Source organism: Pogona vitticeps, chromosome 1 (assembly GCF_051106095.1).
Source record: "Pogona vitticeps strain Pit_001003342236 chromosome 1, PviZW2.1, whole genome shotgun sequence".
NCBI classification, from domain to species: domain Eukaryota; kingdom Metazoa; phylum Chordata; class Lepidosauria; order Squamata; family Agamidae; genus Pogona; species Pogona vitticeps.
In genome coordinates this window covers 122,799,907-122,815,558 of record NC_135783.1, presented here as the reverse complement: position 1 = coordinate 122,815,558, position 15,652 = coordinate 122,799,907, and the positions used below count along the sequence as shown (strand labels likewise).

General features: G+C 40.1%; 1 protein-coding gene across 17 annotated transcripts in view; it reads right to left on the bottom strand.

Moving 5' to 3' along the window:
- The window catches only part of DST (dystonin), a 397,214-nt gene that overhangs the window by 116,935 nt on the left and 264,627 nt on the right, over positions 1 to 15,652 (bottom strand). For all 17 annotated transcript variants that reach the window (XM_073000291.2, XM_073000297.2, XM_073000283.2 and 14 more), the window contains 9 exons: positions 13,554 to 13,677; positions 12,296 to 12,504; positions 11,415 to 11,732; positions 11,060 to 11,226; positions 9,479 to 9,635; positions 8,851 to 8,974; positions 4,338 to 4,406; positions 677 to 912; positions 320 to 449 (listed from right to left, as the gene is read on the bottom strand). In XM_073000291.2, the coding sequence (XP_072856392.2) occupies positions 320 to 449; positions 677 to 912; positions 4,338 to 4,406; positions 8,851 to 8,974; positions 9,479 to 9,635; positions 11,060 to 11,226; positions 11,415 to 11,732; positions 12,296 to 12,504; positions 13,554 to 13,677 (1,534 nt within the window). The remainder of the gene's footprint in view (positions 1 to 319; positions 450 to 676; positions 913 to 4,337; positions 4,407 to 8,850; positions 8,975 to 9,478; positions 9,636 to 11,059; positions 11,227 to 11,414; positions 11,733 to 12,295; positions 12,505 to 13,553; positions 13,678 to 15,652) is intronic.

Genomic DNA, 15,652 nt, shown 5'->3' with positions numbered 1-15,652 from the left:
ATTTTCTGAGAGAAGGGTTGCATTTTCTGACAGAATTGCAAGGGTGTCAATATTTTTGGCCATGACTGTATATAACTGCATACAGGAATTTAGGCAAAGTCTCCAGCTGGGACAGGACTGCAGCAGGTAATTATTGTAGTCATAGAGATCAGCTTTCCTAAACCTACTGTCCTCCAGAGATATTCTGGAGAACAGCAAGTAAGAGAAGGCTGGTATACAGAATGATGCAAGGTGTAGTGTTGTTTGAGGTGTTAAAATAAAGCCAGTTGTGTTGATTCTGGTGAAACAAATGAAGTAATGAACTTCTTCAATACCATACCAATTTTATTCAACATCTGTTTCCATTTTGGTGCCTCAGGAGACTCTTGGTTCTTCTCTAAGAGCTCTGTGACTCTGTCCTTCAGCTCTTGCACTTTATTTTCATTCTGCTTCAATTCTGTTTCAAACAGCTGACCAAGAATGAACATATTAGGCTTTAAAAAGCATACAACACACATATTTGGCAGAATACACACTTCACTGAGACATCTTCTTAACCCTTTTGTAGGGTCAACACAAAGTGATAGCGTAATAGCAGTATTGGCACATGCATTATCAATATCATATATCGATTTAAAATCAAAAATTAATTTTACTTAAATGATTTGAGAAAAAAAGAAGCAGAAAGAAGAGCTACCTTATGTTGATCCACTTGTTCTTTAACCGCTTCAGTGTCAAGAAGAGCTGTTTCCCATTTAGCTGCAGCAGTGTCCATTTTCTGTAACCAGTCTATCATTGAATTTGACTCTTCTTGAATATTTTGCATATTTAAAAGCATCGATTCCAATTCAGATATTTTTTCCTTCAGCACTGCTCCCAAATCATCATAACTATGTTGTATAGTTGACATGTTTTGTTGGACAGTGGTCAGTTCTGTGAGAGAGATGGTGATCTATTTTAAGATTGCCTCTTAAAAATCCCTTGAATTGGACTTAACAGCTGAGGATGAACATACAATACACTTTAACCCTTCCCATAAAATAGTAATTGAAATAATTCATAACAATCATATTTTGGTTGCACTATTGCTGGTGATGGATAAAGGGGAAAATATTTAAATCAAATCAAATGAATTTTTATTACCTGGTCATAGAACTGAAATGGGGACCTAAGGTAGGATATGTTTCAGGTCATAGGATATATTCTGTACAAAGTCCAAATTGTGTTTATTTCTAAGTTTAGGATTTTGAAATGCAGTTTATTACGCTATCATTGCCACCTTATGTCTTTTAGCATCTAGTTTAATAAGAAAAATCAACTGAAGTGAGAGTATATTTACTGATGCTGCCATTCAGATGTTGTTCTCACAAGGTTTTTATGTAAACAGAAAACTCTGCTTACATAGGATCCTTAGATCATTGGAAAAGGCTGTCCTCTGCATGCATGAATTTCCAAGTTTAATCCTTGCTATCTTCTGTTTAAATGGTCTTAGACAGCAAGGCGGAGAACTTGTCAGTTTTGCCAGTCAGAGGAGACAACGCTAGATGCTTTAGGGCAGTGGTCCTCAACCTTGGGCCTCCAGATGTTCTTTGACTTCAACTCCCAGAAATCCTGGCCAGCAGAGGTGGTGGTGAAGGCTTCTGGGAGTTGTAGTCCAAGAACATCTGGAGGCCCAAGGTTGAGGACCACTGCTTTAGGGATCTGACTTGGGACTGAAAACAAAGCCAAAATGGAAGCTACATGGATTATCTCCCAAAGTTGAGATAACATTACAGTGGTGCCTCGGTTAACGATAATCCATTCCAGGAAAATCGCTGTTAAGCGAAAAAATCGTGAAGCAAAATTAAAAACCCCATTGAAACGCAATGAAAACCATTCAATGCATTCCAATGCGGTAAAAACTCACCGTCCAGCGAAGATCCTCCATGCGGCAGCCATTTTCGCTGCCTGTATAGCGAGGAATCTGTCCCTAAGCACAGTGGGGAGCCATTTTAAGCACCCAGTGGCCATTTTGAAAACCCAACAATCAGCTGTTTTTGACCGTCGTAAAGCGAAAATCGGTTCCCAAAGCAGGGAACTGATCATCGCTAAGCGAAATTCCCCCATTTAGACCATTGTTTTGCAATCGCAAAATGATCGTCGTAAAGTGGATTCGTCGTAATGCGGGGCAATCGTTAAGTGGGGCACAACTGTATTGTCTTTTAAACATTATTGTGAAGAATGTGAGAAGGCTGAACACCATGGCCTGGAGTACTGAGAATTATGAAATATGGGTTCAACCCTTTGTCACAAGACCAGTCTTACCATTAGCCAAAATAAAGACAAGGCTAGAGGAAGGAGGGAAAGAAGGGGAGACTGTGGGCTGGAATGCCAATTGCAACATAGCCAATGTGAAGACTGAACCCCCAAAACAGGGGTGATTACGATTTTAAATGCAATACAGGCTTCAAAGGAAATTGAAGCAAAGCCAAGTCCTTCCAATTTGGTGTCCCAATATCCTGCCACCTTGCTCCCATATAATTTTAATTATTTTCAATTACATTTCTTCATGTGTATGTATTTCATTTTGATTTTACAATTATTATGTTTATTGCTTTAAATTCTGCTTTGATGAGATATTTGTTTAATGTGTAAACCACCACAGCCAGGTGGGCAGTATAAGTCAAACAAACAAACATGCCCTAAGACAGGCATCTCAGAGGACAGATGGACAAAAAAGCACATTTGCCACTTCTCCTCCCCCCCCACTACAGAGTGGAGCGCTCCTCCTCCTTCATTACACAGCTCTCTGAAAGTGGCTATTTTCTAGCTGCCAAGCTTTGAGGATTTCTCAGAGGCAGGCATTTTTGACTGACTGTTTGTAGACCACCTGTGGCACCTGTAGAAACACAGCACAGGTGATTCTTTTGGAGAGACCACAGGCAATGCCTGGCTCTGAGAGGTTCTCTGAGTCTCGCTCTTGGAAAACAGCTGGCTGTGGGGAGAAGTTTGCACTACACTGGTTTCCATGGAACTCCTGTGTTGCGGTCCCTAAAACAAGCGAAGGAGAAGGAAGAGACAATGAGATGAGAAGAGGCAAGAGCGGTATCGGTGAAACAGAAGATGGGAAAGAGGGGATGGCAGAAGGAAAATAAGATGGAGACGGCTGCAGCATGGGATGTGCACGTTTGTGTGAAGAGATGAGAAGAGGTGAAGAGTCGGGGTTAGGGTTAGAAAAGGAGATGGCAACAGTAGCAGGGAAGAGAAGATAGAAGTAAGCAATAGCAAGAGGAGAAGGTAGGGGCAGACGGAGAAGCAGGCAGGAGGTAGCAGCAATGGTATGTGGGGCAGTAGCTGTCTTCTTGCCTCAAGTGGAGATAGAAAGCCAGCCCAGGTTCACCCCCACGTCTCTTTCCCAATGAAAATCAACTCCCTGCTTCTTTTCTCCTCATAGCAGCTATAAAGTCAAAGTTTATATAGTAAGAATCCCCACACATCTGCAATGTGACCTTTAATTTGGCTTTTTAGCATAACCAGCTTTATGCGTTTATAAACAGACTATCTCAGGACATCTGATATATAAGGTCATTCTCTACAGCGATGAAATATAGCTGTCACAGATAACAGCACTGCTAGTTACACATGATTACTTGCTCATGGACAAGAAGCAAGAGAAGTCAGGAGCTAATGATCTTGTCTAGACTATCAGATACTCCCCCTTCACCCATTGGACATACAGAGTTGAAGTTAATGGAATTTTTATATTGACAATGTGTTACAAGGAGAAAGAACTACAGTGGGGTCTTGACTTAAGAACGACTTGAGTTAAGAACATTTTGACTTAAGAACCGCTCTCATAGGAAAATATTGACTTGACTTACATACTTAGATTTGAGTTAAGAACTGAAAAGAAACCACGTGGGAGGCAGGGAAAGTGCAAAATTTGAACTTTCAGTTAACTGTTGGCCAGTGAAAAGGGTGCCTGTCTGCTTCCTCACTCCTCCCAGCATTTAGAGAGTGGATTGGGAGACAGTCTTCAGACTGCCTGGTACTGTACTGCCTGGACTGTATTTTCCCTGCCTTCCCTGAACCTTTCTTGACCTAAGAAAAAAAGAAACAAAATATCCCCCTCTAGTGGTTGAAGGCGGAATAGCAGCTTCCCATTAGTTTCTATGGACGGAAAAGAGCAGATACGGATCAAATGGTTTTCAATGCATTCCTATGGGAAATGCAGATTTGACCTGAGAACTTTTTGACTTGAGAACCGCCTTCCAATACGGATTAAGTTCTCAAGTCAAGACCCCACTGTATTAAAAGGGGGAAAACAGTGAACATCCAAGGCTGCTTCTTTCCTTAGGACAGCCATGACTAGCCCTTACCTTTGTTTGACAGGAAATCCTGGGTACCTGTGGCTGCCCCTTCGCCATTTAGCACTGTCCCAGTTACAGCTGAAATAGAGAAGTTTGAAATTCAGTGTCCTCATTTTATTTATCCAGATTTTGCCAATTAGGGATGCAAATCTTCATCTTTTCACTGTGTAAGATTAGGAGAAGTTTTGTGCATTTTTCACATTTTCCATGTAAAGGGAATTTCAAAACAAGAACTGTTCCATGGATGTATAATTCCCCTTCTTTGCATATATTAATTGGGGGGGGGACAGAGAGAAACATGTCTGATTGATAAAAATCATTGTGGCTGGACCAATGCACTGAACTATCTTTCTGCAATATATAAAATGAGACAAACAATATCTTGTTTTCAAAATACTGAAATGGCAATTCCATGGCACTGTTGGGTTGTATGTTTGCTTGGCTTCTGTGTTATAACTGCATGTCTGTATGAGAAAGAAGGAAATGACATGGAAGGCTGTTTTAAAATTTGTAGAAGAGTTTTTGCACAAGCAGGTCTCATTTTGCACCAAAAGCTTACATTTTGCATAAAAGGTCTTGTATTCTGAGTAAAATACACAGTTTTGTATACAAAACTCATGGTTTTTTCCCCCCCAAATACTGTATATTCTTTCTCTGCTTATGCTGCTACTAATGGAAATCAGTGCTGGTTTTTTTGCTTTCATGCAGGAGCAAAAAATCTTTCACTAGACATTTTTCAATGAGCATCTTGGTTTGTTGAGGCACCCCGTTTCGTTCGGAAGAAAAATATTTGCATATATTCATTGCATCTTTACTGTCAGTACTTGAAGCACTTTCCTCACAGACTGATGTGAAACGGCATCCATCCTCCATTGGCTTTTAGAAGCAGGCATGTAAGAGGATTTTTCTGTCCATTGGAGACCATGTCATTGGCCATGCAGGGATTAACTCTTTGTACCATTTTCCTCATTAAAACCACCCCACTGGGGCTAAATTTACAGATACCACCAGCACAGGGAAAAACAATCTCCTGTCATACTGGCTTTTCTTCCCACTCTGTGCCCTCACCTTCTTAAAGCTTTTAAAAAGCCACAGCAGATCCAATCACAAACCTCTCCATGTTATGTCCGATTGTGCCAAACGGTCATTTTTTGAAATATGTCTATGAGTGTTTTAGTATATCTATATATAATTGCATCCACTGACATATGAAAATACTGGGAGATTTTTTTTCTTTAAATATTTACTTGGAAGTAGTTACTTTGCACAAAGATCTGTACCTTACATAATCAATTTTCCCCAGCCGTAGCTGCAGACAATATATACCGGATTGTTTCAGGAACAGTGGTGTGAGAAGTATTAAGAACTCAACACTTGTATTTATGAGAATCAGACTGTTACGTAACGGATCTTGCCAAGCACCAAAACAAACAAGATGACAGTGGCACATTATCCCTCACAAAGAGAATCTTTGAAGATGATGTGCTTACACAGACAACATGCAAGCAAATCCCATTGTTTCCTCCTAATAATCTCCTACCAAACAAAAGCAAGCTAATTTGGAACTTGCAAAGCTGTGAAAGACTTTGGAGGAAAACCACACCTTCTTTACTGCTCAGATCAGCTCTGCTTCTGACTGTGAAGCTTCCTTTCTCATCATTTTGGCCCTCAGAGATACTGCAGAGAAATTTAAATGGGTGGCAAACACTGCCTCCTCTTCGCTTTTAACATAAAACTGGTGACTAATCAAAGAAACACTGCAAAAAGCTAAAGCAACTGCCACACATACTATCCCTCTCATTACAAGAGCTTTACCCATACGGCCAACTTCAAGCAATGTATGATTTTTAATAAATAAAATTATGAGTGGGCTCAAAAGGAGTGTGTATTATGATTCCAATTCTTACAATATTTTGGTGGTGAAGGAATCTGGTTGCCAAAAAGACTGGGGAACCTCAGAATCTAGTTCTTCCATAGTTTGAGAACTTTGTGGTAGGGACCCATTATTGAAAAGATTCTCCTGCAGAGAACCAGAAGGCAGCAAAATTGCCCTACTAAAGAGCTCTATATGTTGGTCAAATGGAGTGTTTTCTATCACAAGAGATGCGTCTTACCTAGTTCTCTCTCATTTAGGTCCAAGAATTATCTGCATATTCATGTACCAAATAGACAGGAAACATACCGTATTTGACAGCGTATAAGACGACTGGGCGTATAAGACGACCCCCCAACATTTCCACAAAATATAGTTTGCATATTTCTGAAGGGAAATGGTGGGAGTTTAGAAAGATAAGGGAGAGGAGGAGGACAAGCGGCCAGGCAGGCAGCAGCGGAGGAGGAAGAGGAGGGCGAGGGCAAGTGCCCGGGCAGGCGGCATTGAGGAGGGCAAGGAGGAGGGCAAGTGGGCGGGTGAGCGGAGGAGGAGGAGGAAGGCGAGGAGGAGGGCAAGCGGCTGGGCGGGCGGTGAGGAGGAGGGCAAGCAGCTGGGTGGGTGGCGGCAGAGGAGGAAGAGGAGGAGGGCAAGTGGCTCTCGGCAGCGGGCGGGCGAGCAGGCAGCTGGCTCAGCGCCATGGGGCGGCAGGCTATGGCCACTCAGGCATGGCCGGCTCTGCTTCCATCCCTCCGTCCGGACCAACCGACGACCTGCCCGCCTGCCTTCCTCCCCGGCCGGCAGTGGCGGCTGCTTCTGAAGTGCACCTGGCGTATAAGACGACCCCCACTTGGAGGCATGTTTTTCAGGGCAAAAAAGTCATCTTATACGCCGGCAAATATGGTATGTACTTTTTTTCATGGTCCAAATGTTTAACATTCTTAATTTAGTTTATTTAAAAAGACCCCTAAATAGCTATTAGTCCCAATGTACAGAGAACTGACATTTACAGAATAACTCAAGTTGAACCAACTGCTGAACAGGGCCTTCAGACCCATTCTCTAAAGTTTGTAGCTGTTATCAACCGGGCCATACTGATCTAAACAAATTAAGAACAGCTTAAATAGGGTAATCATAATAGCAAACTATTCTTCTTTTAAACAGTTTCACAACTGGTATGATTGTAAATAGAGATAAAGTCACATGATGAGAGGGTGACAAAGTCACATGATGAAAGGGTGGTAAAATGTCTGGCTGTAATCCTATAATTTAAATAAGATACCTGTACACTGAATTCAATGGGATTTAATTTTGAATAGGTTGGTGCAAGACTGCTCTCTTAGGAATCACTACTACAAAGTATCAGTGCAAAGCATCAGAAATCATATTATAAAATAATAACAATTCTGACAAATGGCAACCTTTTCCAGGGTTTCTTAGGTAGAGAGTACTCAGAAGTAGTTTACAGTACTATTCTCTTCCTCTGGAGGTGCCCTGGAACTGTGCAGCTTACCCGTGACTACATGAGCTGGCTTTTCTCCCAGAAGGCACAGTGGAGAACTGAACTCCCAAACTCTGGCTCAGCAGCTAGATACCTAAACCACTGTGCTCTCCAGCCAGCTTTCTTGTATGAGAAGTTACCCAAAACATAAAATATACATGTTACTCGCTGTGAAAGGTACGTGCTTCTATCATTTGCTCCTTGAAACTGGGGTTCTGATTGCTTTTTTGGCTGCTGATTCTGAATGTTTGAGATCAGCACATCATATCTGTGCCCTGCAAAGCCACCTCTGAATTGAATGCACAAATCTTGCTCTGGGAAACATGTACACAATATAGAATGAAAGCTGTCCTATCGTTCCAGTTCACAATAGTCTCATTCAGCTTTGGGTTTATGATCTCTGCATTGTGGAATGGAGTGCAAAATATTTAGGACCAATACATGTTGCATGGAAGGTTACATTAATTTAAATTCTGGCATAAACACTGCCACTGTGCAATTATCACTTTGCTTTCAGTTCACCAATTTCTGCACCACAACACTGGCTACAAAAACGCCCATATCTCATAGGTCCAAAGCCTATTTCATGAAGTATATATGTGCCCATTATTTATGAAGTGAATGAGAGTGTTCTATAGAACCTGCTGGATGTCTGTGTAAGCAGAAAGTCTGAAGATAATTATTTAATGGAGCAGAATTAATGGTTGTCTTGGAGAAGGCCAAGCATTCATCCCCCACCATCAGCTGAAAGGTGAGTGCTAGCTTAATGGCAGCTGGAAAATGATGAGAAAAAGTAAGTTAACCAAATAAGCAAGATGTTCTCATGACACAATTACGAGACGTTTCCATATACCCCCCCCACTGTGAAAAGAATTATCACTAGCGTAAAACCCAGGACACTTCCACTCGTCATTATGAAATCAATACAGATGCGATTAAACAATGTAATGAGCAAATGAGCACATATTTCACTCTTTCAAGACAGCAATATTGCTTCAGTACAAATACCAATCTGACAGTCAGATATTCTTTCTAACATACATAGCATTCATTTGGGAAACATTTCTTAAATGTATCTGTCTAACAGTTTCATTCTACTTTGATACAGTTTTTAATGAATATTAATTATTAAGCATATTCATTACACGTACTTGGTTTTACTCCTTTTGACTTTGCTGGAGAAGTCACAGCATTAATCAGGTTGCATAATACTGCTCCTCTGCTAATCATTTTCTGAACATCAGGTGCTTTTAAATTCCATTCATCTTCCAAATTCTAGGAGAGGAAGATATTGTTATTTTTATCTACTAACTAAACATCAAAAAGAGACAATATCTATTTCTATTCTGAAGAACATGGCCAGCAATAACCTTATTATGACATATAGCTTCTTGCCTTAGCTATACAAACTATGCCAATTTCCTCACTAGAAACATGGATTGACTGAATCACACCTATATCATGCAATTGCCCCACCTGCAATGACTTTGCCATTCCCTCCAGTGGAGGGTTTCATTGCAATGATTTATCCTTTCATACTCACCGAGTGTCTCTCTTTTTCAGAGAGAATGGAAAATGAACACCTTACACATATGGGGTTCTGAAATGTAATGACCATGTTACATTAATGTAATAAAAAACATTATTGTGCACCCTACTTTAATCTTCTTAGTTTCTGAGGTCAAAACAACAACGTCAGTTCAGAGAGCACTGCTTAAAGGATTAACATGCGAATCCTATTAAATGAAACATTGCCTGCAACTACAAGAAATATATTACCTTGGTGCTTTGCAGGTGTTTCTTTAAAGTGTCCGTGTTTAAAGAGGAGTGCACATCTGGAATTCTTTCAGTCATGTTGTCTATCCATTGCTTTAAAGACCCTACATCAAGCTTGAATGCATCCATTTGTTGCTGGCAGGAGGACACATCTTCTTCCCTATATTGTTTAAAATAATATGGCTTATGAGAGATACAGTATCCTTGCACCCAGGATTACATAGGCACAGCCCTCTTCAAGGTAAACCTATGACATTAGTTATGTTGCAGTGAATTAGGTTCTTTGACATGCCTAGTGTATTTATGTATAGACAGAGAAGTTGCCAATTTCTACTTCCACCTGTAGGCCATCAATACTGCTCTTGAGTGAGGGTCACAAAGGAGCGTGGTGGGAATGGGGCCTTAGAAGGCTTGAGTTTCCATGCAGATTACCACAGAGCTCTTCAGGCTCTTCAGGAGGTGAGGCTGAGGAGCCTGACGCCGAGAGAGGCCCAGAAGGAGAAGACACGAAACCGGGCCTTCTCGGCGGTGGCTCCTCGCCTCTGGAACAATCTCCCTCCAGAGATTCGTGCGGCCCCTACACTGGGCATTTTTAAAACCCAATTAAAAACATGGTTGTTTACCCAGGCCTTCCCTCCAGCCAATTCTTGATTTTCCTTTACTCTTCTATTTTTATTTATTTTGTATTACTGTATTATGTATTTGATACTGTTTTTATTTTCTGATTCTATACTGTAAGCCGCCTAGAGTGGACCGTTGGTCCAGATAGGCGGGATAAAAATCAAATCAAATCAAATCAAATAAATAAATAAATAAATAAATAAATAAATAAATAAATAAATAAATAAATAAATAAACAAACAAATAAATAAATAAATTCAGCCCAACAAATAACATTTCTCTATACATTTTTATTTTGCCATCACTGTTTTTAAATTCTGCAAGGTAATTACAAGCTATCAGCTCATCTTCCTTTTATAAATAGCAAAATACATTGCAATTGTTTTTCTGAATCTGGGAGAATATAATTAGGAACTCTAATTATTTCATCAATGCAACTGGTGAGGCTTTAAATTTACCAAGAGTGCAGGGTTTGTATAGGAAACCTTTAATCTGAGTGAAACTGCAAAACAAAGGTATACATTTTATTACTGAGGTTGTTTTACCTGCAATGTGTTTCACCACAGTAGAGAATCCTTCCACCAGGAAATATTAAAGACAATCTCAAAAAGGCAGTTGCAATGAAATCTTAATAACATGCAATTTTACTTTATTGTAATTAAATGAAGATATTATGTTATATGCTGTCAAGTCAGAACTGACAGACAGCGACCACTACAGGACTTTCAAGGTAAGAGAGCTATTTAAGGAATAGTTTTACCAGATCCAAATACCCAGTGAGCTTCTATGGCTGAGCAAGGATTTGAATACAGGATTCAACTAAGTGAAGATACATTAATTAAAAGGCAGGCAATCAATCAATAAACAATCTTTTTATCCTCTGAGAGCTCTGATCCATTTTCATTGCCTTTATTATCACTATCATGTTATATCACTATTCTAAAATTCCATTACTATACTTACTTTTGTTGTATGGTCTGTTCCATTTCCTTAAACTTTTTTGATAGGCCATTTACTTTCTCCAATACTAAAGATTTGTCCCCAGGAAGAGCATGAGCAGAAAGTTCTTCAATGAGGTGTTGCAAAACTTCAAGATCTTTCTTCTGTTCTTTCAATTCTGTGCTAGTTTCCTACAAAATGGACAAGAAAGTGATTGCTTCATTCTCAGCCACATGGCCTGGTGTTAAGAATCCGGTCCTCAAGCTCAGCAGTTCCCCTTATTATTGCAGATGGAATGACAATACCCGCTTACCATATGTGCTACTATGTGCCCAATAGGGAGGCATATATCACCCCAATCGCTGTAAATTTTCCATACCTGCACATATAGGGACATCTCAGTAACATCCTTTCCTGGGATGTCAGCCTCACTGAAAGCCTGAGTTTTCTTGTCCAAGAATGACTGAAGTTTATCAGACAGGCACTCAAACAATTCCACCTTTGTTTTCAATCCTTCCATTCGTTCACGTTTTTTCTTGTGTTTATTACTTGCTTCACAAAACCGTTCAGAAAGTTCATTCATTTTAGCTTGCAAAGAGGATGCAGTAGATGGATCTGCTGTTTCCATGAATTTGTTCATTTTTTCTTTCATGGCATTCAAGCTGCTTTGACGACCTTGAATATCCTGCTCTAGTGCCTGAAATAAAGAAGTGTGAGAAGACATTCAAGATAAATATATGCATCTCCAAGAGGGTAAAGTGATTGCTGGCAAATGTAAATAACTGCTTTCCAAAGTCAAGCTTCTAAAGCAATGGAAGCCACAGACTCTGAACTAAAATGGGAAGCACTTCAAAGAATAGTTATTAGATGGAGTTGGCATGATTATATTGTGCAGCCACTGCTATTCTCATTATGCTGATCCTACCAGTGTATTCAGTCTACCAGCAGTCTGCATGGAGATCAGTGCAGCTGATGACCAACTTTGAGATGTCTTCCATCTTGGATTTTCTATCATATTAGCATATTAACACATCAGTCACTTAATCAGAAGATGTCTTTATGAGTAGTAGGAAGGTTTGTGCCTCAAATCAACAAAAGATAGCTCTATAAAGGCCTGCATCTTCTTCAAATACCAGAGGCGGCTAATGATTCAAAACAAATTTTCTTAAAATGTATCTTTTTTTTTTTTAAAAAAAGGTCCCATTCAAGCATGAAGCCCAGTATATTGAGAAAAGTTTGCTCCATTAAAATTCCACTTACTTTACTTTTACTGATCACATCCTGAAGAGCAGCAGAATTCAAAGGCACTTGACCTTGGTCCTCAAGACTCTTCTCAACACCATTCATCCAATCAAGCATTTCATCCAATCCATCCTGAACGCTTAATGAACGTGTCAGAGTGATCTGGAGTTTCTCATTGCGATCATTCACTGCTTTGGATAAGTGGTTAAATTTATCTACAATTGTATCTGAAGGAAGGATAAGAAAGGAAATGTCAATAGATGCATGGTAATGAATATAAGGAATTGTTTCTGACAAAGCCAAATCTCTAGTCCATGAACTCCCAGACAAACTTTGTTCCTCAGGCTCAGTGGAAATCTTCCCTATCCTGCTCAATACAATGCTTTTTCTAGAGAAATCAAAAACAGAACGTTCTACATTGGGGGGAAAAGGGGGCACATATTATCGTGGCACCTCAAAAATGAATGGATTTGTTTCCATGCTGGTTTTGCAGATGAAAATCCAATTTCTCCAATAAACTAATATGTTAATCTTTAAACTGGCACAATATTTTGTGCCCCCCCCCCCAAAAAAACATGATTAAATAGAATAAAAGGGAAATATCTTTGGACTCTTCTGCCTTCCATATCAAGGATGGCCTGCATTTAATCCTCCTTTGACAGATGGGTCCAATCCTTTTCACAGTTGGGAAACCATAGGGCTGTGGGATGGGGAAGGAAATCTTTAATTGCTTAAAAATTCCACCACCTATAAAGTCATCCTGTTGGTGGTAATTTTCAGTAATTAAAGACTTCTCACCCCTCATCCTGTGGCCCCCACATGGGAGCCACCGGTACCCTCGGACAGAAGTAGGAAATGTTTATTTCACTTCAGTTGGTGAGCTTTATGTGTCGTTACTTGCACAAGCGGATATTCACTACTGAAACTAATTAACGGTTGAGAAGTATGTCTTTAAACCACTAATTTGAGGAGCAGTTCATGTGGTAAATATCTTCTGCCCTATTTTGGATCAGTTCTCTTGCAAGTATTTTGCATGTTTGATGCCACTCACTGAAATGTAATATATTCTTCATTCCTGCATATTTGCACATGAGTGAGAATTGAGTTTCTCACTGGCTCTTTGCCATGGCTGATCACGGCGACTACAATTCCTGAAGTCATTGTGATGTGGCATCTTCCATGTACATATGGCAATGTTGTAGGCAATTAAAAAATCTCCAAAACTCAACAGATTCCTTTCCAACATGGCTCCTCTTCGAAGGGAAAAATATTTTACCTCTTGTATTCTGGATTTCATCTTTGTCAGGTAGCAGTTCTCCTCTAGTGTCAAAAAGCAGTTCAGCCGCTTTCTTCAGTTTCTCTACAGCAACTTGATGACCAGACACTTGCCCCTGGAGCACCTATAAAATGATATGACTTTCAACCATCTTTCATGGCACTGTTTCCCCCCCACCCCCAAACCTGCAAAAATAATAGTAAGAGTTCTTTGCAAAACAAACACACACACACATACATATTCAGTCATCACAAAGAAAGCTGTTTACATCCTGCATGAGTTACATCTTGTTCTGCTGGTGAACCTCTGAGTGGCATCTGCTGGCCACTAGTTGCCATGGCTAAACCGTTGATCTGGTCCAGCATAGGCTTATCCTATCCTACTTCAATTCTGACTTACGGTGATGCTTTTCAGGGGCTTCTAGGTGGAGAATACACAGTAGTAGTTTACCATTCCCTTCTTCTGGGGACACCCTAGAAATGTACAGCTTGCCCAACACCACAAGGCTGTCTCTACTTGCAGGAAGCACAGTGGGGAACTGAATTCCAACCTCTGGCTCTGCAGACAGATACTTAAACCACTGAGCTATCCTGCCAGGTTATTCTGAATTAGGGAGCCATGATTTTATAGCTGAGACATTTTGCTACTTCTGTGCTCGTGTACATTATTGTTAATTTTGATGAGAGAATGAGAATTTCCTCTAATACTTAATGTGAGTTATTTTTGTCTATTTTCCACATAACTGTATGGAAAGCCACCTAAAACCAGAGCATGTTACCAACAATCATTTTCTCACAATCCAATCTATCCCATTAGAGTTGTAGGTAAATTAGGCCATGTTGCGAGATCACCACTGGCCCAAGACCACCAGCGATAGACACCAGAGTGTTAAAATAATTTATTATTATAATTTATTACAAAGAACAAGTCATTTGTAATCAGTTCTCTTTGTTTCCAATAATTAAGGCAGAACAACCTTGATTTATGCATAATGAAATGTAATTCCTTTTGTACATGCCCAGGTGGATACACACGCATGCGCACACACACACACACACACAAGTGCACATGCACACATACACAGTCTTTCAGTTTGCTTGTAATTCAGTATAAACTTATAAACACTTGCTCAGATACACCAAACAGACCTGGAGGTGTATCTGATCTGGAGACATACTTGAAATCATAAGCTTGATGTTTCAATGCAAAACGGAGCATGTTCAAGGTTAATAGCATAATCCTATTCATGTTTCACGGAAGGCAGGTCCCAGTGTGTAACGTGCCTAATGGAGCTTTGCTGAGAGCTGTACTAAGATCTCCTCTTTTCCACACTAGTAACCTCATTCCTTTCATATCCACTTGGGAGCAACATTCCCTCTAAGCTGCGCGGTTGCACAGCGCTGTAGTGGTGCTGGGCACCTACAGTTAGTATTGCTGCTCATTTGGTTCTAGTCATGACTGGAACTTTGTGTGAATGGGGCAGGGTTTCCACTCAGTCCTGGTGGAAAATTAGAGGGAATATTGCTTGGGAGCAAATTACACTGATATTATTATGGTTTATATCTATGAAAGCCTCATGGAACTGCAGTCTAAAACCAGAAAAACAATTTGGATTTCCCATTTAATCTTGGCGTCTGGAAGGCTACTATCCAGATGTATTGCCTCTGTTATAGTAAACTTATTTGTCCATTACATTTACTGCAATAACATTAAGTGGAGGGGAGCTATTTTGCTTGTCAAAAGGAAGACAAAGGCCTTAAGCACTGGTAGGGGGGAAAATCCAGGACCTTGGGAACTGAAGTGTATTTTGAACTTCTAATCCCTGTAAAAAGATTATCCATACCATGCTGCCAAGGTCAATACTTTGATGGATTATAAGGTCTGTGCGTCAGCTGCAAAAGGTAGCTTTAATTTACAAACACCTGGTTCTTTTAAAAAGCGTTCTTTGCAATCATTGTCTATTCATTTAATTATGTTTCAACCAGTGAAACCTCTCTCCCTCTCTCTCCTTATGTTCTCCCACCATACACCAGTCTAGCATTATTATTTTTTCTCCACACAAATCTCTCCTAGAATCAGAGCTCGGGCTTCTATTAGAG